Raw genomic sequence first — 24,504 nt, forward strand, 5'->3', positions numbered from 1 at the left:
AAATTATGGAAACTACGCTAGCTTTAAGCAGTATGATTTGCTAGTCAGAGTTCTCTGAAGTAGGAGTGAGTGGCTTGTTTGCTTTCACGACACCAGTTCTCATAAGACTCAAGGAAGATGACATCTGACCTGGCTTCTCAGCCTGAGATTAGGGAAGGGACTCTGCTTCAGAGCGTATTTGATCTTGTTCTATATGTGTTGGGGGCAACTAACATGTGATTTAGAAGTTTGTATGGACAGCACAATTATTGTTAACTTTTGACATCATCATGTACTATACATCCCTTAAAAATAATGGGACGATTTACATATTTCTGTGTCCAGTGTCAGTGGCACATCAGCATGCACTTCCCGGTCCATCCCCTTCTGTTTCCAAACCTCAGCATCCCAGGAAGTCCAGCCTCAGCACAGTGCTGACTTTCTCTTCTGCATCCTCTGGCCCCTGCTGAAACCTACTCTCAGTTCTGAAGGGCTTCTGGGATTAGTTTGGGCTTAACAGCATACTCCAGGATAATCTCTTTATGTTCAGGTCAGCTTAATTATCCACAAAGAATTTTGTTGTCCTTGCCGGTTCCCTTCTGCCATGTGAAGTAACAGGCAAGTCTAAGGATTACAGTGTCATCAAGGGCCACTCATTGTGGCTACCTTGTCTAAGTACTTGTATAAAATCAGGCTCAGTCCCTTGCATACATGTAGCCATTCAGCAGCCATTGGCGGCTGACTGTGTAGCCTATACCCCTTACTTATGCTCACCCTGAGTAAGCTATTAGTGAAGAGCTGCTATACTGTGCTTTTAGTTATAGGTAGGAGTGACCCAAATCAAAAGAAGTTCACTTTGAAGGAGTCCCTTTCTGTTGCTAGCAGACACTACTGTGTATACCAGGAAGGGAAACCAAGACAGTGTCCACATACAAAGAAGATGAGTGAGAGAGAATAGCCGTGACGTCTTTGGACCATGGGAAGCCTTTCTAAGTGATTATGATAAAATACCTTGTTTTACCCGTGTTCTTCTTATTAGTCTTATCTTACATATTAGTATTCTGAACGTAATAGGTCTTTGAAGGTGCCAGAACTGAACCGTCCTTCTGATCTGTGGTTCTTTTCCTTCCTAGGAGATGATGTAGAAGCCAGGAGCATAATTTCTGGCGTAGGACTCCTTGGAGTTGGTTTCCTGTCTGCCACACGTGTATCTGAAAACCTGCTTTCTTGTCTGTAAAACAGAAGAAAATACGGGCTTTTTCTTATCCAGCTACTGTTAAGGATGAATTATAAGTACACACACAGTACTTAGCAGTGCTTAGAAATGTAGCTGGTGCTATATATTGGGATAATTACTAGACTTGAACAATTTGTTTTGTCTCTCAACAAGGGAATAATTTTGACCCCGCAGATTACACTTGACAGTACCTATCCGTAACAGTTGTCCACATGATAGTATGGGATACTGGGATACCAGGGAGGCTGCTAACCAAGTCATGTAAGATTACATAAGTCTGCTTTTCCCCCTTACCACTGAATCCACACAAACAAACATGACCCATGTCAATGCAAGTATCAGTAATGGTGAGATTGAGGAATTTTCTTATAAACTAACAGATTGTTATTATGCTTTTACTTATTAAAAGTACTTCATTCACAAATAAGTTGCTTGGGTATCTTGAGTGATTTTGAATAGTGAGGATGTTCACACCTACAAGTCACGAAGCACTGAGTCCTGTGATAAAGATTAAAAGATAGAAAAAAAAAACCTTTTTTTTTTCATGGCAAAGAGAACAATTTCTTATGTGTAGCTAATTTTATATGTAACACAGATAGCATAGATGGGAGTATATTTCATGTCTTGAATACACATATAGGGCTTAAAATACTCTGCTCCTGAGAAACAGTGAGTGGAGTGTCTGTTTTTCTTAATTCTGTAATCTTCCAGTGAGCTTGCTTTTGAGGATTGTAAGGAAGAAAATGACTTAGATTTGAGAACTCACTGTTACTTGGTGTTTTATGCTATAGTCAAGGTGACTATCAGAGCTAGCAGGAGAGTGACGGAGAACTTAGAGCGTAGTACAGATTTAAAAGGCCGGGAACATTTTCCCAAGTTCATTGCTACTTTCTAAATGTTGCATAAGGCTTGTGTTTGCTGTCTTCATGCCCTCTTACACCACAGGGTTACCTAAGGAGTTGGAACCACCTTCAGCTATGTTCTTTTCCACTCGTTACGTCTCTCACCTGTCTTCCCGACCTGCCCTGTTGACCTGTCACCTTTACCTCAGGCTCAGATGGTTTTGCTACTCCCCAGTCTCCAGCATGTTCATCTGTTCTTTTGCTCATACCTTTGCCCTCTACATGACTGGTCAGTTAGTCATCAAGACCTGCATATGCATCTGTGTGCAGAGGGCACACAGAACTGGTTCAGGCATGTCCATTCTTCCATGCATGAATTGCGTAGCTTTTGGGGGTTCTTATCCAATCCTAAGGTTCTTGAGTGTTCATTTGTAAAATGTAATCAGTCTGTTGTGTTGCAGTGCTAAAAGGTTGGGTACACCTGATGGACCAGCGTCTGAGGAGGGTCGATAAAAACCTAGCACATATTATCTTCCATCCTGTCGTCTACTTGAGGAAACTAAGAACCAGACACATACACAACAGTAACCTGCACTTCAATATAGTGACAGATCCAAAAGAACCCTGATATGCTAGCCATCAGTTAGGTGACCAGACATACCCAACGATTGACTCTATAATAGTTGTGAAGTGTCAATATAATATATAAGTTTGTGGTTATAAAATAATAGAAGGACTTTTATATTACAATATGTAGCCAATTCTTGGCTTACATAAATACCCTCAGAAGGAAAGTATTATGACAGTTGAAAGGATCAACGCACGGTGCTTTGTGGAACATTATTCACAATTCTGAATCTAGATCATAAAATGTAATAGACAAGCCACTTAATTTAAAAAGAATAAAACATTTTTTTTTTAATTTCAAAAAATTTCTTATTACATTGCAATATCAGGGTTAGCTGAGGAAAACATGCATAGTTACATTTTGTAACATGTTTCTTGTTAAACGTCTCTAGTGTGGTTTTGTGACACTCCAAATTGAAGATAAAGTGATAACTCCTTCCTTATAGACTGTGTGATTAAGGAGGCTCAGGTATCAATAGATGTATTGAGCATCTTCCAGGGATCTGTGCCAGGTCTAGCTTGTTTCCCAGGATCTTGGGCTATTAGAATGGAGAGCTTCTTCTGTCAGCGGCCACCTTGCTACAGATTCAACTGCAAGCTTAAGCTATACATCAACAATCTGGCCACACAGAACCTGAAAACTAGTCAAGGCCTTTCTGCAATTTGCTATCCAGTCTTAATTCACTATATCATCATTCAGCACTTTTATGAAAGTACCTCAGCTTCAACAGTGAATTTTAGGGAGTGTACTTAAGTACCGCCATCCAGAATTGGTTGATCTGGGGAAGAAGGGTCTTATATTGCAATGAGGCAGCATTGAGTATGCTCTGCTGCAGTAGTAACTTTTACTCATGAGAGTCTGTGCCATTGGCTACAGTGGTCTAGAAACTAGAGACTGTAGTAGAAAGACAGTCCTATTATAAGAGGTTGCTGGTTACAAGTAGTTCTGAGATGTGACTTGAGATATGGGTTTCAGTGATGACTATTCAGACATAGCATGTAATCACGACTCCGCACTGAGTGCAACCCAATACCACCAGATGCTTCAAGTCAGGGAGCAGGAAACGGAGGAAGCACATCTGGACTTGCTGCACTTGGTAATGCCAAGAGATCTCAGTCACACAGCTGTGCACCACAGGCCTTGGCACAGGCACCACAGGGATTGGAGCAAATGTCCAATCCCTGAGGGAGGTGTTTTGAAGACACGGCAGAATGGAGGGTGTACCCTGGTATCCTGGTAGAAATGGGATCTTGCATGTAAAGTCTGGTGTTTAGGAGGGTCCACTCTGCCACATCTCAGTCTCCTTGAGGATTTACTTTTTTGCCTGGCTGATGAATATGAGGTCTGTTTCTTTTTGTAAGAATATGTTCTGCCAGCCTCTGCAGTCGTGGGCAGGCAGAGGGCTCTGTTACAGAACGGCACCACGGCTCAGTGCGCTCATCTGTGGATCATGTATTCAATCCACTGGACTTCAGGATTTAGGTGACTTGTCAGTGAGGTTCACAGGTGAGGAGTTAGCTCCTGGGAGACTGATTTCAGCTGGGACCAAGAAAGTAGGTTGTGTGGACAGGACCCTCATAGATTCTGACAGTTTCCTGGTAGAAAAAAAAAAATACCGAACTGCTACAAAGGAACATTTTAAACAAAGGTATTTTAAGTCCAAGTTGGATTTCCTAAGCCAAGGACAATGTTTTATATTCAGTGCTGGGAAGGGAGATTCTGACAGTACTAGAAGGTCATATTTCTCTGTTTGGAACAACAATGCTGCTTCCAGAAATGAAGGATATGGAATACAAATATCATTCAAACAATGAAAATGCAAAGTCTAAGAGTGTCGGTTTATATGGAAATCAACACTGTGACATTGCAAGTCTACTGGCCTTTTTAAAATAAGACATAGTTTGCTTAAAATAAAACTTTGGGGAGGAAGTTTTTTTTTTCTTTCACATGTGTATGAGGGAGAGAAGTTTTACATCTTCAAGAAAAAGAAATTGTAACTCTGATATCACATTCATAAAAATAGGTAAAATTTAATATTTCAACTAATGGTATCAGTTTTACTAAGTAGAAGTGCAGTGCTTATAAAAATATTTGTTTCATGCATATGTGTGTGGTGTGCTTGGATGTGTGTTTATGTGTGTGTGTGTGTGTGTGTACATATGTATGTGCAGGTGCACATGTAGGTGTGCATGCATGCTGTGGAAGCCTGAGGTTGTCTCCAGGTGTCCTCAGTTGTTCTTCCTCTTGCATGTTGTGGTAGGGTCTTCCTGACCCAGTGGCTTCCAGTTTGGATGGGTCTTGCTAGCGAGCTCTGCCGCCTCCCATTTCCACCTCCCTCACTAAGACTGGGGTTCTGAGTTTTCATCCTCACATGTCCACAGCAAGCTGTTTCTGCACTGAGCCATCTTCCCAGTTCTAGAAATACTATTTACAAACTTAACTTGTCTTCTTTCCACGAAGCTAAAGCTGTTTAACAAAACAGGATGCAATAGGGGGTATTTCAGCTGTTACTCTCAGTGTGGGTAGATTACGGTACACAAAATGATATCATTTGTGGTTTTCATCCTCAAAATATCACATAGCCTGCATCCTTGATAACAGGATTTTCTTCAGTAATTCATTCCATTTTGACTGTGTATATTCTTTTTCCAACAAGGCAGAGGAAACTGCTGAATTTGTTCCATAGCGTTTACTGAGTGAATCCAACTTCATATCCCTTCATTAAATCCTGTGTGCTTCTCAGGCTCCACACATAGGTCATTTAAAACTTGGTCGGCTACCACAATTTGTTTGCGAAATCAGACTTCTTATTGTTATACAACCAAAACCTTACAAGTAGTTTTAGTCAACAAATAACATTTCCAGAAATAATGGCGGTGAAAATTTCCCTGTCTTTCCAAATAGGGGCTGTGGTATAAAGTCCAGTTTGACCTGGCCACTCAAATTTTACAGAAATTGAAGGACTGGTACTTAAACTCTATAGTAACAAGCAGGCCTTTATTTAAACTTGTGATGCTACCACTGCAATTTTTCTGGCTTTGGACACTCTTTTACTGACCAGGAGCTCAGTGTGACGGCGTATCTAATCTACATCAGTCTGGTTCCAGGCAGAAGGGAAAATGAAATGAAGCACCTGCAGCCCTTGGCAAATAGCCCAACACTAGAACCTCCAGCTCTCAAGAGGCTAAGAAGGAAATTTTAACTTGTACGGCTCCTATTCCATTCAGGGGATAAGCAATGGATAGGAGCCATTGGTGATCAAACCATACTTATCTGCAATAGGCGAATTGTGTGTGTGTGTGTGTGTGTGTGTGTGTGTGTGTGTGTGTGTGTTGGTATACATGTATATATATATTCACATTTTTCCCAATGTATTATTGGTTTACATATTTGCAGAGTCTACTTGAACAGTAAAATAATTTGGCCTCTCCTGATGAACTTGGCATATTTTCTTTTCCTTAAATTTCTGGGATCTTTGTCTCGTTTTTAAAGCTCAGCAAACTTGGAAAGGGCTGCACTCAGAGGAAATACAAAGCAGTGCAGTCTATTTTAACAGGTTCCTGAGTCTGGCATAGATTTAATGCTGGGTACATGGCATCCAGCAGAAGTAAAATGAGGGATGTTGTTTCTTTTTTTTTATTAGATATTTTATTTACACTTCAGATGGCATCCCCTATCCACATTCCCCACCCCCACCCCCCTTAGGAAACCCCTATCCCATGCCCCCTTTTCCTTTTTGCATTTATACATTTTTTAAAAATAATGTTAATCATAGGCTTTATAAGTTTGGAATTGTTCAATCAGAGGTGTAACCCACTGACCAACCTAGATATAACAACTATCTTTGACTGGTGGAGATACATGAATATCTGCCTCCCTGTCTCCCCAAAGCTCTAACAGAATGTTTACAGTAATGCATTTTCAGGTTTGGAAAATCTCCGTAATAACTCAGAGAATATCTCCTATAAACCTTAATCTCAAGAAACTACCATCTATAAGGTAAATAGGACACAAATGGGTTAATTGTTAGTGCTTCCCTTAAAAATTATGTCATTCAAAATAATTTGCCATTTTCAATAATCTCGATAAACAGTAAGAAAGCCAGGGTATTTTTTTCAGTAGTTATCTGGGGTAAAATATGGTTGATACAGACTGTGGAAGTTAGTAGTTTAGTAGGTGTTCAATACTAAAAGAAACAAGCCACCAGGCATCAGAAGTAATCAAGCATGTATGACAAGTGGAAGAAGACAATCACAGACACTGATGATTCCAAGGATGCCATATTCTGCACAGAGCAACACTGAAGGCCCTGGTAGGTCTGGGGCTCACGGTGCTGATGAGAAAGCAGGCCCAGCAGAGAGGAGCTTGGGTCAGTGGAAATACTTATATTTAGTAGTAAACACATGCCGTTATACATTTGTCAGAACCATAATGTATTCACAGACAGAATCCTAATGTAAACCACAGACTCTGGGTGCTGATGGTGTGTCATTGTAGGCTCATCACTTGTAATGAATGTGCCTCTCTGCATGGGGTTGATCTGGCAGAGGTTGTATGCTTGTTGTAAGGGGCGGGGGGGGGGGGACATATGGGAGTTGTGTGCTGTTTGTTTAGTATTGCTCTGACCATAAAATTGCTCTTAAAAAAAAAAAACCTCCATTCAGTTAAAACATAAAACATTGAGAAAAAGAAATAAAGAATGCATGTATCCTTTTCTTCTTGATAGCAAAGGAGCAGACTTTGATTTTCTAGGGCTAACTGGGTTGGTTTTTTGTTTTGTTTTTGTTTTGTTTTGTTTTTCAGTCAAGTTAATTATAGGCTTTTTAAAAATAAATTTTAATTTATTTTTTATTGATGACTGTTTTTATCATTAGCAACTTTACTGTCAATAACTGTTCTCAATACTATCAATGACTTCCTAGTAGTTGTAAAGTTTAAAAAAGAATCTAAATGAACAGAAGTGTAGTCTCTATGAACTTGACAAACCTGGAAACAAATTCTTTTTTAAAAAACACATATTTCTCTCTCTCTCTCTTTCTTTCTCTCTCTCTCTCTCTCTCTCTCTCTCTCTCTCTCTCTCTCTCTCTCTCTCTCTCTCTGTGTGTGTGTGTGACTGGCACAGAAATATGGGTATGAATGTCTTAGGAGTCTTGGGTACTCACAATCAACCCAGGACCTTGCATATACCAAGCAAGAGCCCCACCATTGAATAATATCACTGACCTAAATATTTCAGTCTTACAAAAAAATTGTGTGCCATTACTAGAAAACAACCCAATTAGCATCTTGATGGTTGCATGGTGGCATGCATGTTAGAAATGGTTGAGCATATATTTATGTGTATGGCTGCATAGGTGCATATGTAGGTGAAGGTGTTCGTGTGCATTTGTGTGGAGGACAGAGGTCCACACTGGATGTCTCCCTAGATCACTCGTTACCTTATGTTTTGAAACAGATTTTCCCCCTTAGACCTGGTGCCCATTGATTGGTTAGACAGGATGGCAAGCAAGTGCCTAGGATGTGCCTGCCTTCTCATACCCTGGCCTCTAACCCCCGTGCCAGGGTTACAAACACCCATGGTCTAAACTCGTGTCTTCACTCCTGCATGGCAGGCACTTCACTGATTAATCCATCTCTCCAACCCTTAGACTTATACTTGTATTAAAAATTCAAGAACTACAAAATAATTATCTTTTGCTGTGGAGATAGTCCATATGAAATAATTGATTTTAGGTTTTAGAATTGAGAAGGAGCACTGTAGGATGGCAGCAGGGGATACCGATTTCTATGACTGATAAAGGGAAGATCTTCAGTGGCTGACCTCTTCCACAAGCCATACTAGGTCTTAGTCTAGGAAACAGATAATGAAGACCAGTTGGTACCCTGGCCCACAAATGGCCCCCTTCCTGGCCTTCCATCGACTACAGAAGTGTTAGCTTGGCTAAACTAATGAGCACGCTTTTAGTGTTAATTAAAAATCAACTAGATAAAGAGACCAAAAGCCCCAAGAGTAAACCTTTAAACTCAAGTGGCAACCTTTCTATAACAAGACCAAGGTCATTAACCTGTAGGCAGGTATTTGGACAGGAAATAGCATGAGTGACAGCCCCATATTATGTCATATAAAGAAACTATTCCCAGCAGCTGTGCGTTGCTCCAAAAGAATTTACTAGATGTCCACAAGAACAAGACAGTTGCTAATGTCTCTAACTTTGAAGGTGATAAATTATTATCCTTTGAATATTTTTTAAAAAATTTTCATGTATGGTACTCAGTTATTTTTCCTTTTCTTTTTTGTTCTTGGGTATTTTGTTTTCCTTTGCTTGTTTGTATATTTATTTTTGTAAATGCCTTGAAGTCTCTTGAAAATGTTATAAAATGCCATTAGCATTTTATCACAAAGAGAGCCCTTAAATGTGCAGAGACTTTTTTTTTCTCCAACTCTATATATACATATATACATTGGCTTTTTCTTAAGAGATGGAGTTTTATTTTTTTTTTTTAGAAACCACCAGGCAATCTCTCCTGCATACATAGTGATTACTAGGATTCTCTCCTTTTCTTTCTTTTTTTTTTTTCCAAACTGACTTTAGCAGTTTTTTTTTTTTTCCTAAAGAAATTGCAGTTGCTAACCACTCTTGATTCCCAGGGGAACTAATGCACAGTAACCCATTAAGATTCATGCAGTTATATTAAATAATCACTACTACTTTATATATCTCCTGCTTCCTTAAAAAAAAAAAAGTATATTAAAGTTGACTGGGAAAGTAGACAGGATATAGAAATCTGAAGAAAATTTCCCCCCACACGAGTCAACCTGAGCAGAGGCAGCTGTGGTAATAACCAAATTGTGCCTATAGCCAACAGGAAAAGGAAGTAGAGTCCTGTAGAAAAAATAACAGTTTTGTTGCCCCGATGGTGGTAAGAAACCTCAGGAAATACCATAGCTGAAAGGAACTGTACCACAGTGGGCAGTCAGCAGCTTGGCATGGAGACGGATTCCTGTTTTTCTTTAAATCCATTGCCAGGCCTGCTGGGGTTGAGACATTTAGTGTGTCTAAGTAAGCAGCACAGGGCCAGGCCAAGAGTTTCTGGTGTGGAACTGGAACCAAGTGTTGGAATGGAAGGTGTGTGTGTATGTGTGTGTGTGTATGTGTGTGTGGTGGGGGGTTGCATCCTGAGACTTGAAAGCTTCAAAACAGGAAGAGGTGGGCCAAGATACAGGTCCTTTCTTAAAGCCACATCTTGCAAGCTGATATAATGTGGGGTATCATGTTGCTAGCCCCCTGAACCCCTGAAAGGGCCTCCTCCTGTGTAGGGGAGCAGTTGGATTGCTCAGCAGCTCTGGAAAATAGTGAGGTTCACAGCCTTCTTCTTTCTCTGTGCCACACTAGGCCTCAGCTACTGCAGCCATAAAAAGAGGGTGTGGTGAGGCTTCTTTGTGCCAACTTCAGTCAAGTGCCTCTCACAGTTCAATGTGGTAGGTGTGTGACAGAGCTTATTCACTTCCTCCTTTACAGCTCTCCAGCGCCGAAGCCCACGGTGATGACGGCTCTTGAGGTTTTATTTGTAGAACAGACTGTTTAAAACCCTAAATGCTATCTAAACTGTGAAACTGCTACTCATTCACAGCAAGGAGACTCACCGAGAAGTCTGCACAGTATTGCACACATGCCAGATCTTAGGGACTTTACTAATTGATAGAAGAAAAAAGGGCCCACGGTAGAGCCAGAGTAGTCCGGGAAGGTGGCACCATGGAACAGCCTAGGCTAGGTGCGAATGAAAGTGGCTCCGTGAACCATGGAAAGTTGTATACCTACAGAATCAAGAACAGAGCCATCTACCCTAGACCCATGCCTATAAACCTGAGGATAAAGTATAAACTGCTGGCCTGGGCTAAGTTTCAGCCTAGTGCTGGTGTGGGTACCAGTGCAGATGTGGGGAAAGGCACACATATGTGTAGGTGCACATAGGCGCACATGTATGTGGCAGTACATGTGTGTTCAGGTAATCATGCATTTGTGGGCATCTGTGCGTGGAGGCCAAAGCCCATCTGCTTGTGTTGATCTCCAGGACCCCCTAACCTTGCTTTGTGTGTGAAGACAACATGCATCATTGGTCTGGAGCTCAGGTGTTTGGTTAGTCTGGCCAGTCAGCTAGCTCCAGAGATCCTTCTCCCTCTGCCTCTTAAGATTACAAGTGTGCTAAACATGCCTGAGTTTTTTATGTGGATGCTGGGAATTAAATGTATGGCAAGCCCTTTACTGACTGATCCAGCCAGCCCCAGCACAGGGTGTTGAAGGGGCTGAAGTCAGAGCCTTTACCAGAGTCTTGCCTCATTTCCATCATACCTAGTTCTCCTGGATGAGGTCATTGTATATTACCTGGTCCTTTGGGTTTAGCATCTTTCTTGATCTGAAGCTGGGCAGGGGTATCAAGCTTGGGATCCTCAAGAGGAAACTAAGTTGAGTTTTATTTATCCTGTCCCCCTGACCTCGACAAAGCACGGCACTCTCGGTTAAATTGAATCCTGACGAACAAAAATTTCTTTTTTAGTGTGATATGTGTAAATTTGTCATGTGATGTTACTGTGTTTCTTCAATCTGACAAACCTCTGTCTCCGTTTTCTTGGAGTCACCAAGTACTCAATAAGCTGAATTTTCATTGTTATATTAGAAAACAGAACCTTGAAAATAGAAGACTTTAGTAGCCGTGGGGAAAGGGAGAGACAGTTAATGAATGTATCTCAGAATTTCAAAGAGAAATTGAACACAGCATTTGAATAAGTGTTTTAATTTAAGGCAGGGGTAAAATTGGAAAGTACCCAGGCCAGGAGGGGTTTCCTCTGTTTAGCATGATAATTTCTAGAAGGTGACAGGCATGTGGACCTCTAGTGGAGAGTCTTCTCAAGACTCATAGGCAGCATTTTCGTACCTGTTAAATGAGGATGCTAAGTGTTTCTGGATGTAACCATGATAGACTCCAGGCCTGCAGTCACTGAGTGCAGAGTCATACCTCACTCTGCATTCCCTCACCTCTAAGCGACATTGGCCTCTTTTCTTTTCTGTCCCATTAATTTACTTCTCCTTCATTTGTCCTGGCAACCCTGGCTCCCAGCTTCCTGTACGCCTGCTTGCCTTTCCTGGACCTTTCTTTCTTATCTCTGCTCAGCTCCAGAAGCCAGGGAGCTGAAGGGGAGCATGCCCGGGGAATGCCAGCTACTAGTTGGGTCTCAAGGAGATTCATTACCTCCCCCCATAAAATAGCAGTTTTAGATCCACAGCAAAATTGAGCAGAAAGCATAAAAGTCCTCGTTTGACCTCTCCTAAAGTCAATATATACCACAGCACATCAGTTGTTGTATTGTAATTGATTCTTCATTGTTTTGTTTTTTCCAGGCAAGGGTTTCTCTATGTAAGGAGTCTGGTCCCAACTTGTGATCCTCCTGCCTCAAACTTCCAAGTGTTATAATTTCAAGCTTGCACCATCACACCCAGCCAGGATTCCTTTTTGTTTTGTTTTGTTTTTTTTTTTTTTTTTTTTAAAGCTAAAAGGTTCGACCCTTAGTTAGACATCAGGGCCAAGGCTCACTGCACACCCTGCTCTGAGTTTATCTGTGAAGACTCTGCCTCTGCACCCAGTCTCCTGCTTGCTGGTGCCCCTTCTGCTTGATAAGCCTTGGCAGGGAGATATGGGGGAAAGGATAAACAGGAGGGCTGGCTGGATTGCTGCCTCTTGCTTCCTTATCTAGAAATTCCTTTCTGTGGTGTAAGTAAAGCAAGAGCAGCTATGCACTCATGCCCTCCAGTTGCCCTGGAGATTGTTCATTTTCCTCACCCCATTCTCACCAATGACTGAGAAGATGTTGACACAATACCTTCAAGATCACTTCTGTTGGAGTTGTGTCTGAACATTCTGGAAGTTATTTTTATAAAGCATGCAAGTAATTTCTGGAAAAATTTGAGAGAAATGACAGTCCTGGTTTTTTTTGTTTTTGTTTTTTATTGTTTTTCTCTACTAGCAAGGTTTTAAGTTATGTGGGTTTTTTGTTTTGTTTGTTTGTTTGTTTTTGTTTTCAACGAATCGAGCCTCAGCATCATTTAATACGGGGTGTGGAACATAGCTCAGCCCATAAAGGCTTGCTGCGCAACCATGAGGACCTAAGTTCAGTCTTCAGAAGGCTTACTTAAAAGATACGATGTGAGGAGGTGATGGTGGGCATTTGTAATGCAGGCATTGGGGAGGCAAGCATGAAAGGATTCCTGGGGCTAACTGGTCAGCCAGCCTCACCTACACAGTGAGCTCCAGACTCCAGTAAGAGATCTCAGCTCCAGCAACATTGTCAACAAACAAACAAACAAAGGAAACACCTGTGGCTATCACCTGGTTTCAACATCCTTGTGAGTGCAAATACCCAGTCTGTTCATACCCACCTCATCCACCAGCCCACACTGGCACATGGTGTTAGCTGTAACAGTTGGTAAGTTAAATAGATCTCTTATCCTAGACCTCATCTAAGCCACAGCCCCGTGCAGTTTCTAGAACAACAGGTACATGAGTTTTACCAGACTTCAGAACATCTCTTTAGTGCCACACAGTCAGAAAGGGTGGCTTTATGTTTTGGCCCCCTGTGCTGCTTGCTCTTTATGCACTGATAATGTTGCTGTACATTAGTTCAAAAGCCCACTGAAATGAAACTGAAATCTCCGCACGCCAAGGAATTTTAGCCTCTTAGACCGGGCTTGTTTTGTGAAACTTTACCCAACATCTGTTGGTGTTTGATAGACAGCTGCTACTGCCTTTCGAAGGTTTCTAGTTCAGAGATTCTCATCCTTCACCACAAACACCAGACCTCCTTCCCTCAGACCCCCACCTCTCCCCAAGGAGTTCACTTAAGAGCTTCTTCTGGATGATGGCCTCTAACGCTGAGCCTCTGAATGGCCTCATGCTCTGAGAATTGTTCTCTCCAGATATCCTGTCTGAGTACTTGTGATCTCTTACGAGTCTTGTACTCGTATCTTCTTACATCAGCAACCCAAAATCTCTCAGAGCACACTCTCCACAGACTTACCTGGAGCAATGACGATGTCATGGAAGCAAATATTTGGGACTGAAAACTAAAGACTGTCTCTCGAGGATCCCCCACATTGCCCCACCCTAGGAAGTACTGTTTCCAGTCTTGGCCATTCGTTCTGCTGCCATTTGGATGTCAAACTATTGTGCACAGTTTCAAATACATATATTTATAGGCCACTCAGGCACAATACAGATTTACCTGGCTTGTTGTGTATTTGTCCTTTATGCACTCGGAACAATTATGAAACTTTGAGATGAGAAAGAACAAATACATATTTTTCTCTTTAATAGAAATGACTATAATACTTAAAATACATCAAGTGTGTTGTTGGTTGTGTGTTCTCTACGTGCATGATTTTACTCAGTCATCACAGCCAATGAAGCTACACTTTTGTTCATTCACATCTGATGGGTGGAGAAAGTGGAATCAAAAAAGAAAGAAAGAAAGAAAAAGAAAGAAAGAAGGGAGGGAGGGAGGGAGGGAGGGAGGGAGGGAGGGAGGGAGGGAGGGAGGGAGGAAAGGCCACACCTCAAGGAAGATAGGATGATATTTTGTCAACATTCAGGAATCAACAGCATCCTCTGTAACTCTGTAATTGCTCTGCTCACAGGAACACCGCACGTAGGACAGAGTCCTTACTTCATTTCTGTCTCTCAGCCTCCAATTCCTTTCTTTCCAGACCCTCTTTTACCCCTGGCTTTGTGACCCCATTTTATGACCTTTCTTTATAGATTGATACATCACTGCTTCTACACCAGTATCTGGCCTCCAGATTCCCTCAGAATGTCTTCCAAAAAGCTATCTGAGATAGAAGTGGTCAGCTCAGCCTGTATCTTTGAAAAGATACTATTAATATGTCTATCATGAAAATCTTAAGATTATGTAAATAACAGAATTATTTGCTAAGAGAGTTCCACTAACAAAGACACAGCTATGAAATCTACCTACTGCCCTGGGGAAATAATGCCTTTCCAGTGTCCTTGGAAAGACATAGCCTTTAAAACAAATAAAGTATAACTATAGAGCTGTCCATGTCATTTCTTTAGTGTCTTTATTGTTCTGTATTTATAAATGTTCATTGAGGATGTGAATGGGACTGTTAAGCTTCCATGCACAATCTATCTTTTAGATTATAGGAGAGATAGGCTTGTCTGCTTCCCTTTGAGTCCTTTAGCATCTTCTCATTCATGGAGTAACAGACACTCAATAAATGACATTGCCTAACTACTCAGCCCTGATGCCAGCTGTAAAAGAATAGTACAAATTGAGAAACCATTTCTGTGAGTACAGAGTCAAGGAGAAGTAAATGCTCTTTAGCATATCTTGTGCGTCAGTTCCATCCTTTCTGGGTCAGGACAATGGATGGGCTACTGTGACATTTGTGTCCTTCCTTTGTTTCCATCTGTACACTGTGTTAGCTCTGCTCTCTACACCAATGCAAATGCAAGTCTGATTTGCCTTCTCTTCCTCTTGTGAGGGTTTCAGCACTGCGTTTGAAGTCCTAATCAACCTCTGGTTTAGCCAAATTTTAATCCTCCTTCTTCGAATGCCAAACTATAGAACCCTAATTAAGTACATAAAAGGCTACAAAGCAAAATAAGAGGCCTGTGAGGCAGGCGGGATCAATCCTATTCATGGGCTTCTCTGATGACAGTTAGGTTTTAGAAGTGACCTTCTTGTCTTGTCAGCGTGGTGTAACACTGTGTCTGGAGAGATTGAATGTCTTTGTCCTCATGGTCCCACAGCTGTCTGTGGCTATACAATAGAACAGCAAGCATTTCTGTGTTTTCATATATCTATATAAGTCATAAATCTAAAATAACAAATTGATTTTTATGTATGACTTGGGAATCCAGTAGGATGAGTATACTAGTCATTCATACCCTTGCCCCATTTTATATAATATGTGTGTGTTTGTGTATTATATAAAATGTTATATATATATATATATATATATATATATATATATATATATATATAATAGGAGCAGGGGATGACTACATCTTATATCTTGCTATACTATAGCAGACACTTCAAACTAAGGTGATCAACACTGGAGCCCTTCGACAATATGGTTGTTTCCCTTTACTTTCTAGAACACAACAGAAGGCACTCTTGTCGTTCCATTAAGAGCATTTGATTACATTATTATCTTCTTATTTTCTAACTTTAACTCATAGAAATCTCAAGAGATGAGAAAAATTATGTTGGGAAACATGCAGCAATTTATGAAATATCACCAGCTAAGTCAGTAACATCACATATTCCCTTGGAAAACAGGTAACAAAAGCTAATAGATAATTTGATAGATAGATTGACTTATAGATAGATAGATAGATAGATAGATAGATAGATAGATAGATAGATTATAGATAGATAGATATAGAACTTATGGGAATTATATGATACTATGCATTCTATAAATGATTTAAGATAATATTTTATGTAGCCAATAGGCCTCATTTTTATGTAATAGATCATGTCTTTGAACTTCTAATCTTCCCACCTGTGCCCCCAAGTTCTGAGGTTACAGCTGTGTATCACCATGCCTGGTTTTTATATTTCTTTTACAAGGCAACATGTTTTTCTGTGTGAAAGCGATATGCTAGTTCATAATTGAAGGAATTAATAACTTTAGCCTGTTTTTGTTTGTTTGTTTTTATGAGGAGTATATTCCAAAGCTCCTGAAGTTTTAAAGTATATTTGGAAGTTCACGAATTTGGAAGTTCATAAAGTGAAGGGTTTGGCAAAGTGCATTTGCTGGAGGGTGGATGGCTAAAGAGATAAAACTGAGACATCATCTCAAGGTATCTGGTGGATTTCCTGGACCTGTTCTTTCTGAAGCTCATTGGTTTCTAGTTTCTGTGATAGGCACACAGATGGCTTTTGATACAGGCTTAACATTTATGAACACATGACCACATATCATTTGTCAGGCAGTGGGCTAGGTGCAAAGATTCCTACCATGAGTCCTGTGAGAAACTGTGACATTGATTTTTCAGATAAGCAGCAGCAGAGTCTCAGAAGCCAACTCATCCATGCGTCAGTTGACATCACAGGCAGAAGTCTAGTCGCGTGATCTCAAGAGCATTGCACCTTCCTATGAAGTTAATCTATACAGGGAAAACCTTGAAAACATTACCCTATACACATTTCCCAATTGCTGGAAGATCCAGTCTGGTACTTGAAAGGAAGAGATTCTGTTACAGACACATTAGAGGGAAGTGATGAGGTATGCTGGTTCCTGCCCTCAGGCTTTGGAGCCATGCCAGTGTACGCATGAATGAAGGATCCTTGGCTGTAATGTCATGACTGTGAGTCAAGTTTTGTTTTGGTTTTAAGTTCTGTGCGTCAGTCTCCTTATCTATCAAACCAATATGGTTTGAGGATATATTTTAAAGGGTTCTGGTGAAGTTGGAACACTGTGCTGATGGGAAACATTTAACTAGTATTTCCAGAAGAGCATATAGATTCTTGCTAGCTGTTCATAACATGGGCGAGTGTGAAAAGTAAGGCAGAAGCCAGGTAAATGAAGATACTCATTACTGTGTTCAGGGACAAGTATAGCCTCTGTTTTGCCTCAGGTTGATTGTACCGACGACTTTTCATAACTAGCCCTTGAATGGCACCAATAGCTTTATGTGTTACTGTATAAAATCATGTTTAGATTTATTTTATTCTATGTGTGGATTTTCCCTGAATATATGTATGTTCATCAGGTCCATGCATAGTGCTTAAGATGGTCAGAAGAAGGAATCAGGTCCCCAGGAAGTAGACTTGTGTGTAGCTGTGACTATGTTACTGCTGGAAGCTGAGCCTGGGCTCTCTGCAAGAGTAATTGTGGGGAGCCGACAGAAGGTGGCTATCATCCTTACAGCCATCTTGAGCCATATACCCTGACAAGAGACTTGATTACAATAGCCTACAACAGCTGAGCACACTCTGAAAACATCTCGTTTTAGATACCCAGGATTTTCCCTTGGGTGTGTGAGACTTAAAGGTGTGTGACTTAAGGGTGTGACTTAGAGATCAGATTTAGAGACAAGACCTAAGGGCATGACTTAAAGGCGTGACTTAAAGGCGAGGCTTAGAAGTGAGACATATAAAAGGCGAGAGGCAGATAGAAGAAATTATTATTAATTATTAGGCACTTATTAGGCACTTAGCACTTGGAGAAGAACTTGGAACTGGGAAAGAGACTAGCAACTGGAATTAGGATTAGGACCTGAGACTTGGTACTAGGAACTAGGGACTGGGAAGTAGGGACTTGGAGAGAAGTAGAGAGACTGAAGAATAAACAGGATTGAATCACACTCTGTCTGGTCTCCATTCCTGGAGTCCATCCTCACTCTCTCTCTTGCTGAACCCCGACCCGTAGACCAGAGCAGCTTGGGGCAGTGCAGACTCTAACAATTTAGCCCCCAAGGCTTTTGGCAGTGCGGGTCCCAACATTAACAGAGCAGTCTGCGACGTTTTGGTCCGCAAACGTGGGACAGAATGGTTTTCGACAAGTAATTAGTGCTCTTAACTGATAACCTGTATCTCTAGCCCTGAGTGTGATGTTTTTAATAATCTTATAAAATCCAGATGGGATCATTTTCACATCATACCTGGTAGCACAGGACTCTAATCCTAATAATTTAGGAGGCTGAGTAGAGAGAACTGTGAGCCCAGTCTGGACTACATGGTGAGTTCAAGTTCAGTTCAACTTAGTGAGATGCAGGGAAATGGATCAGTGACGGGGTGCCTGTCTGGGTCCAATTGTCAGTCCTTACAATAGTAATTGTTACGCATAGTCTTGAGTCATAAGACTTTTTTATTCAACCAACTTATAGGACAACTGGTTGTACTTTTAAAAATGTTATTTTTCTCTAATTTGAAAGTAGTAGATAGGGTCTATCTTCAGTTAACATGTATATACAAATACATATTTTAGTAAAGACTGATTACAATACATAAAAGGTTTTCAAACTATTGGTATAACTGTAGAATATTTTCTGTACCTATTTCAAAATACTTTTTCATATTTCTTGGTCAAAAAACACTGACAAATCTAAAGTGGTAGCCTTGAATATTTTTCTGTGTAAACAAAATAGGAAGGACCTTATACAAAAATATGATTTAAACTTTCCAGATCTAATTTTTTATGCGAGTGAAATAGATAAATGTAGGAATGACTCATCGTTGTAATGTAACATTTCTGTTTTCAGGGACTGACTTTTGAAGATGATCAATATATATATGAATATGATTAAATAGATTCCTAAAAGGAAAGTTTGGTTTTGTAAGGATAAAGAAGTAATGCATGTGTTCTGTTCATATCTGCCCTAATTTAGACAACCATCATCCTCTTAATTAATGGTCAGCCTTTCAGACTGAGCATTGAATTTTAATGCTGTAACCTTCAAAGACAAAGTATATGACCTATCTTGTATCAAAAATATCCCAGTTCAAACTGTAATCTCATTTTTATCTTCACTCAGATGATGACCCATGCATGGAATAATTATAAACGCTATGCGTGGGGCTTGAATGAACTGAAACCTATATCAAAAGAAGGCCATTCAAGCAGTTTGTTTGGTGAGTATGACATGCTTCAATTTAAAGGTTTGGTTTGGTTTGGTTTTGCTTTTGGTTCTTGAGACAAGGTCTTACTCTACAGTTTAGAATGGAGCACATAGCTCTGGCTGTCCTTGAACTCATGGCATTGCTCCTGACTTAAACGTCTGCAATACTTACTTTTCTGTTGCTGTAAAGAGTCACCATGGCCAAGGCGATTTATAGAATAAAGAATATAATGGGGGCTTACAGCTTTAGAAGTTCATGACCATCATGGTGGGGAGCATGGCATCAGGCAGGCAGGCATGACAGTGCAGCAGTAGCTGAGAACGTATATTCTTATCCACAAATAGGTGGTAGAGCAAGACTAATAATGGTACAGATACGGAAACCTCAAATCCCCTCCCCCACCCCAAGTGACAGACAAACCTTCCCACCAAGTTCCACCAACTAGGGTCCATGTATTTAACTGTATGAGCTAATGTTCTCATCCAGATTACCACACCTTCCCCGAGATCATAGTTATGAACTACCACTCCTGGATTTTCATTGACAGTGTCTTTTTCTCTGAGTTCCCTAAACTTATTGACGGTTAAAAAGCTGCCAACGTTCTTTGATTCTCCAGGATCTTCATGTTGCTAGGAAACTTGAACCCTTGCTGGCACTATGGAAAAATCGTATATAATGTATCTTTTAGAAACAACACCAGCTCTGTGTCAGAAAGACCTATATAACTGATGTCCAGGGCTGACTTCCAGGGATGGAGTGCCCCAGCAGGGACCCACCAGGTTCCTGGTGATTCCTGTAGAAGAGTATTTAGTTACCTGCTTCAAGGGCTTCCTGCTGTATAAAAGCTGTTTCTTTATGAATAAGCTGGCTGAGGCAGTGGGCTGTGTGGTGACCTCCCCCAAGTCCGTAACTCAGTTTGGGGTATAGCTTTTTGCTGTTTTTCTGTGGAAGAAAAGGTGCGTGGATTAGGCCAGCTGTTTCAGCTTTCATCTATCTGCTCTTTGCTGTGTGGGTCTTGGCCCTCATAGCATCACTCTGTGGTTGGTCCTGTGAGGACTAATAATGTCCCTACTGTGGACAGAAGGAACCAACAGAAATGTTTGATGGATTCCCTGGAGCCAAGACCTCCTCAGGGCCCCTCCTCCTGGGCTTGATTTCTTTCCAGCTCTCAAAATTTTAACTGTAAGTAATGAGGGTCTGGAAAAGAAGTATTCTGTGACTGTTGACCTCACCAGCTTGCCTCTCCATAACATAACTGAGCATGTTAGATGGTACCAGTTCTTATAACAATAACAACTTCTGGTGACACTTACAGAGCAAATATCATAGAGTGCTACTCAGGCACGTATTATTTAATCTCATTTTTATATGCAAAAAAAAAATAGAGAAGACTTTTCAGAGATATGGACTTCAGTGCTACTGGCATTAAACTCCATGTCCCTGATCCTGGCACCCCACTTTTCTGTCTCCTTAGGACTTTTCATGAATTTAGCTCCGGTTCAGACTCTGCTGTTAAGGGAGATAATTCAAGTCTTTTGAAGAGTTGATTGCAGCATGTGTGTGTAAACAGTAAATTGTCAAAGCATGCGCTGTTCAGTAGACACCTAGAATTCCAGGAGTCACTGGGGTCTCACGAAGAGAGAAGGGCATTGCAGGGAAGAGTAAGTGGAAGAGGCTATTCTGATGATTCGGTTCTGAGACAGGGAGCTTAAGCTGGGAGTGCCTGAAGCAGAAGTAACTTCAGACATGGGTACAGTAGTGTCTCAGGACTCAGTGTCCAGGTTCCATGAAAGGCTAGAGGTGCATGTTTAAGAGAGAAACTGAAAGTTCATGGCAAATCAGAGGCCATTACTTTTTTTAATGTTTATTATTATAATATTTAAGAAACCTGACTCTGGGCTGGATAGCTCAGCTCTTCAAGAGGACCTGGATTTGATTCCCAGCACCTACCGTTGTCTCTAACTTGAGTTCCAGAGGATCTGATGCTTCCTCCTGGCTTCTGCCACCACTGCACACATGTGGTTCACAGACACACATGAAAGCAAAACAGCTATACACAGAATAATTAATTCTTTTTATAAAATGACCTCACTTTGACTTTTGTCTTTGTGAAGGTTGATTGGATAACTCAGTTATGTGTTAGTTTCCCATAATCATCATTGAATAGATTGCTTGGTCCTCTGCTAATACATTTATGGTTTTAGTAATAAAACTTTAAAAACATACCAAGTCTTTATGTTTTTACAGTTTTCACTGTATTTGTTAGTAAATAAAGCAAAACAAAACACTTTTATAACCGAGATAAGTACTTATTTTTTCACTCAAAAAATAATGGCTTTAAATGTTAATATAGCAGAATGAACTGTTAATGATCAAATGGTATCTACCTGTATTTTCAAATTAGAACAAGCTACGGAGGATTTTCTTGTATAATAAAATCAACACTTGGGACTTAATGCAAAAATTAAAATTTCTAGTTTTTGAAGGTGAGGAAAACTTTTAATTGGGTTCTTTTAGACACATCTGAGCCAAATTCTTGGTCTGTAAGGAGTATGTCAACCTGTGTACTCGTTCAGCAAACCATAGAAGAAAGGAAGAATTTGTCTGCTTTCCCCCTTGTTTTTTGGCTCTGGTTATTTATTTATTTTTTTAATTTATTTGCAGTGGCTTATTCAGATTTGGTCCCTAAGAGCAGCCTATCAGAAGGGAGGACAGTCTGCTCTGTGAACCTCTTTTTCCCAGGCATTAGCATTTGGGAGTCTTTCAGCACTGGTGCCTCATTTTCCTGGCTATTTCTTTTTAGTTACTTGAAACTCACCTGTTTGCCAGGGAACGGAATGTGCTCCTTCCTTAGCTTAACATGGTGCTAACAAACATGAGAAGTGACCCCCCAGGTGTTGCCACTTCTCAGTGCCACTTTAAAGAAGAAAGCAGAGCTAGTGTTTTGACAGAATTGCTCCTCAAAGAGAACCATTTATGTCTGATCTGTTATATTCAGTATTAAGATAAAGTATAACAAAAAAGCTCTTAATGACTGAGGAATTAGAGATCAATGATCACATGAAACTGTTATCATGTTTTAAAAATGTGACCTGAAAACATTCCCTCTAGTGTTTCTCTTGATTCCATAGTTTTGTCTCAAAAAATAAACCCTGTATGTTTTTTGTTTTTTTTGTTTTTTTTTTTTTTTGATAATACTGGGTAAGGATAAACCATGACACTAAAACTTTCCAACTTTCATGTCCTTATCATTATGTAATACTTAAATTCACTCTGTTTTAGAAAGTAGAGTATTTTAATATTCCTTTACTTCCAGCTTCCTAAAGATAATTTCTCCATTTATTAGTTGAACAGTGTGTGCATTGAAGTGTGTTCCATTTCTATTTATGGATCTGCAACTGACTAAATGTAGTAGCCAGGCATTGAATACACTACTACAGTCATACAGGGCCATAGTGTGGAATAAACAACACATAATGTCTCTCTTCTGAGGAGGTTTGTAGACTCAAGAATGGCAGAGAGTTAATACGTGCCTGAGAAGTGTAGAATGTCCATGCAGTGGAGTTCAGAGGGAATACACACCCTGGGCCTGGCTAGGTGAGAGGAGGCAGTTGGGATGAGTCATGTCTTGTAGACAGTGGAGATTTTATGTCAAAGTACAGAGCACCTCCTACTTACCCATGCTTTTGTTTTTCTGGATTTTAGTCACCTGTGGCCAACTGCAGTCTAAAAATAATCCTTATGCATTAAACAGTACACAATCCTGAGTAATATCCTGAGATTATGGTCCTGCCCTGGATGTGACTCATCCAAGGATCCACACAATGTGTTACCCACCTGTCAGTCATTTGGTACCCATTTTGCTCCCATATCTCTTGGTGTCTCATTTCTTGTATCCGGGTCATTCTTATTTCACTAATGGTTTGAAAGCTCCAAAGGACCATGCTGAGAATTTGGGTGCACCAAAGAGAAGCCAAAAATATTTCCTTTAACAGTGAAAGTACTTGATATTCAACCTAACATGGAAAAAGCAAGGGGAGGTATCATAAGCTAAGGTCACTAAGAACTACAGTCAAGTGAATTTTCTGTCCATGGAACTGGAAAGAAGGGAAAAACATCTGCGTTGGTTTTGTAGTCCATAACTGCAAAAGTTATGGCCACACTGCTTAAGTGTTAAGATGGGAAAGGCATTAAATGTATTTATGCTTCAGGAAAACAGTGGTATAGATGAGGTTCAGTGTTATCTGCCGTGGCAGGCATCTCCCAGGGTTCTTGGAACATACTGCCTGCAGATAAAGGGCGAGGGTGGCAATGACTTAAAAAAGAGTTAGCATGGTGATAAGTCTACGTTTAGCAAATTTCACACAGGCACACTCCGGTGCAGCTACACAAAAATTAACGACAACTGCCCCTTGGCTTCAGGCTTATTCTTTCTTTTCTTGTTGGAGAATGCAATCACAAATGAAGTTTCAGAAAGGTTTGGTTTTTACAACTTGGAGCAAATGTTAAAGATTAGTTTCATAGCCTATAACCTGTGAGAAAAAAAATGGTTTGGTGATATTATATATATATATATATATATATATATATATATATATATATATATATATATATATATATGTAAGTAATGCTCTATTCAGTATTACTGTTCACTAGTAAGTTAAGGATTACCCTCAGTTTTTCCTAGGTATGGTCCCATATTTTCCAGGCCTTTGTGTGTATGTCTGTACATAGGTATGCATGTATATACATATATATTGAAAAGATATTTTTTGGTATTTTTCAGGCAACATCAAAGGAGCTACAATAGTCGATGCTCTGGATACCCTTTTCATTATGGGTATGAAAACTGAATTTCAAGAAGCTAAATCATGGATTAAAAAATATTTAGATTTTAATGTGGTAAGTTAAAGTTTCTCATTGAGTCCTTAGGTTTTATTCTACCTTTACCTTATATTCATATTTACTCTAATCTGTGCTAATAGAAACAAATTCAACTTTTTAATGCATGTGTGTGTGCGTGCTGATATGTTTACAGGTGTATGTGTACATAAGAAAAATAGAGAATAGTGTCATTGGCTATAATTCCTCTAGGGTTACCCACTTTTTTTTTCTTCCTTTAGTTTTTAAGGCAGGATCTCTTACTACCTAAAACTTGCCACCCACCTTAGGC

At 40.2% G+C, this 24,504-nt stretch overlaps 1 protein-coding gene across 2 annotated transcripts in view; it reads left to right on the forward strand.

Annotated features, from left to right (window-relative positions):
- The window catches only part of Man1a1 (mannosidase alpha class 1A member 1), a 173,489-nt gene that overhangs the window by 23,737 nt on the left and 125,248 nt on the right, over nt 1-24,504 (forward strand). For both annotated transcript variants that reach the window (XM_034524436.2, XM_034524437.2), the window contains exons 3-4: nt 19,247-19,343; nt 24,118-24,233. In XM_034524436.2, coding sequence (XP_034380327.1) covers nt 19,247-19,343; nt 24,118-24,233 — 213 coding nt within the window. The remainder of the gene's footprint in view (nt 1-19,246; nt 19,344-24,117; nt 24,234-24,504) is intronic.

Source organism: Arvicanthis niloticus, chromosome 20, assembly GCF_011762505.2.
Source record: "Arvicanthis niloticus isolate mArvNil1 chromosome 20, mArvNil1.pat.X, whole genome shotgun sequence".
Taxonomy (NCBI): domain Eukaryota; kingdom Metazoa; phylum Chordata; class Mammalia; order Rodentia; family Muridae; genus Arvicanthis; species Arvicanthis niloticus.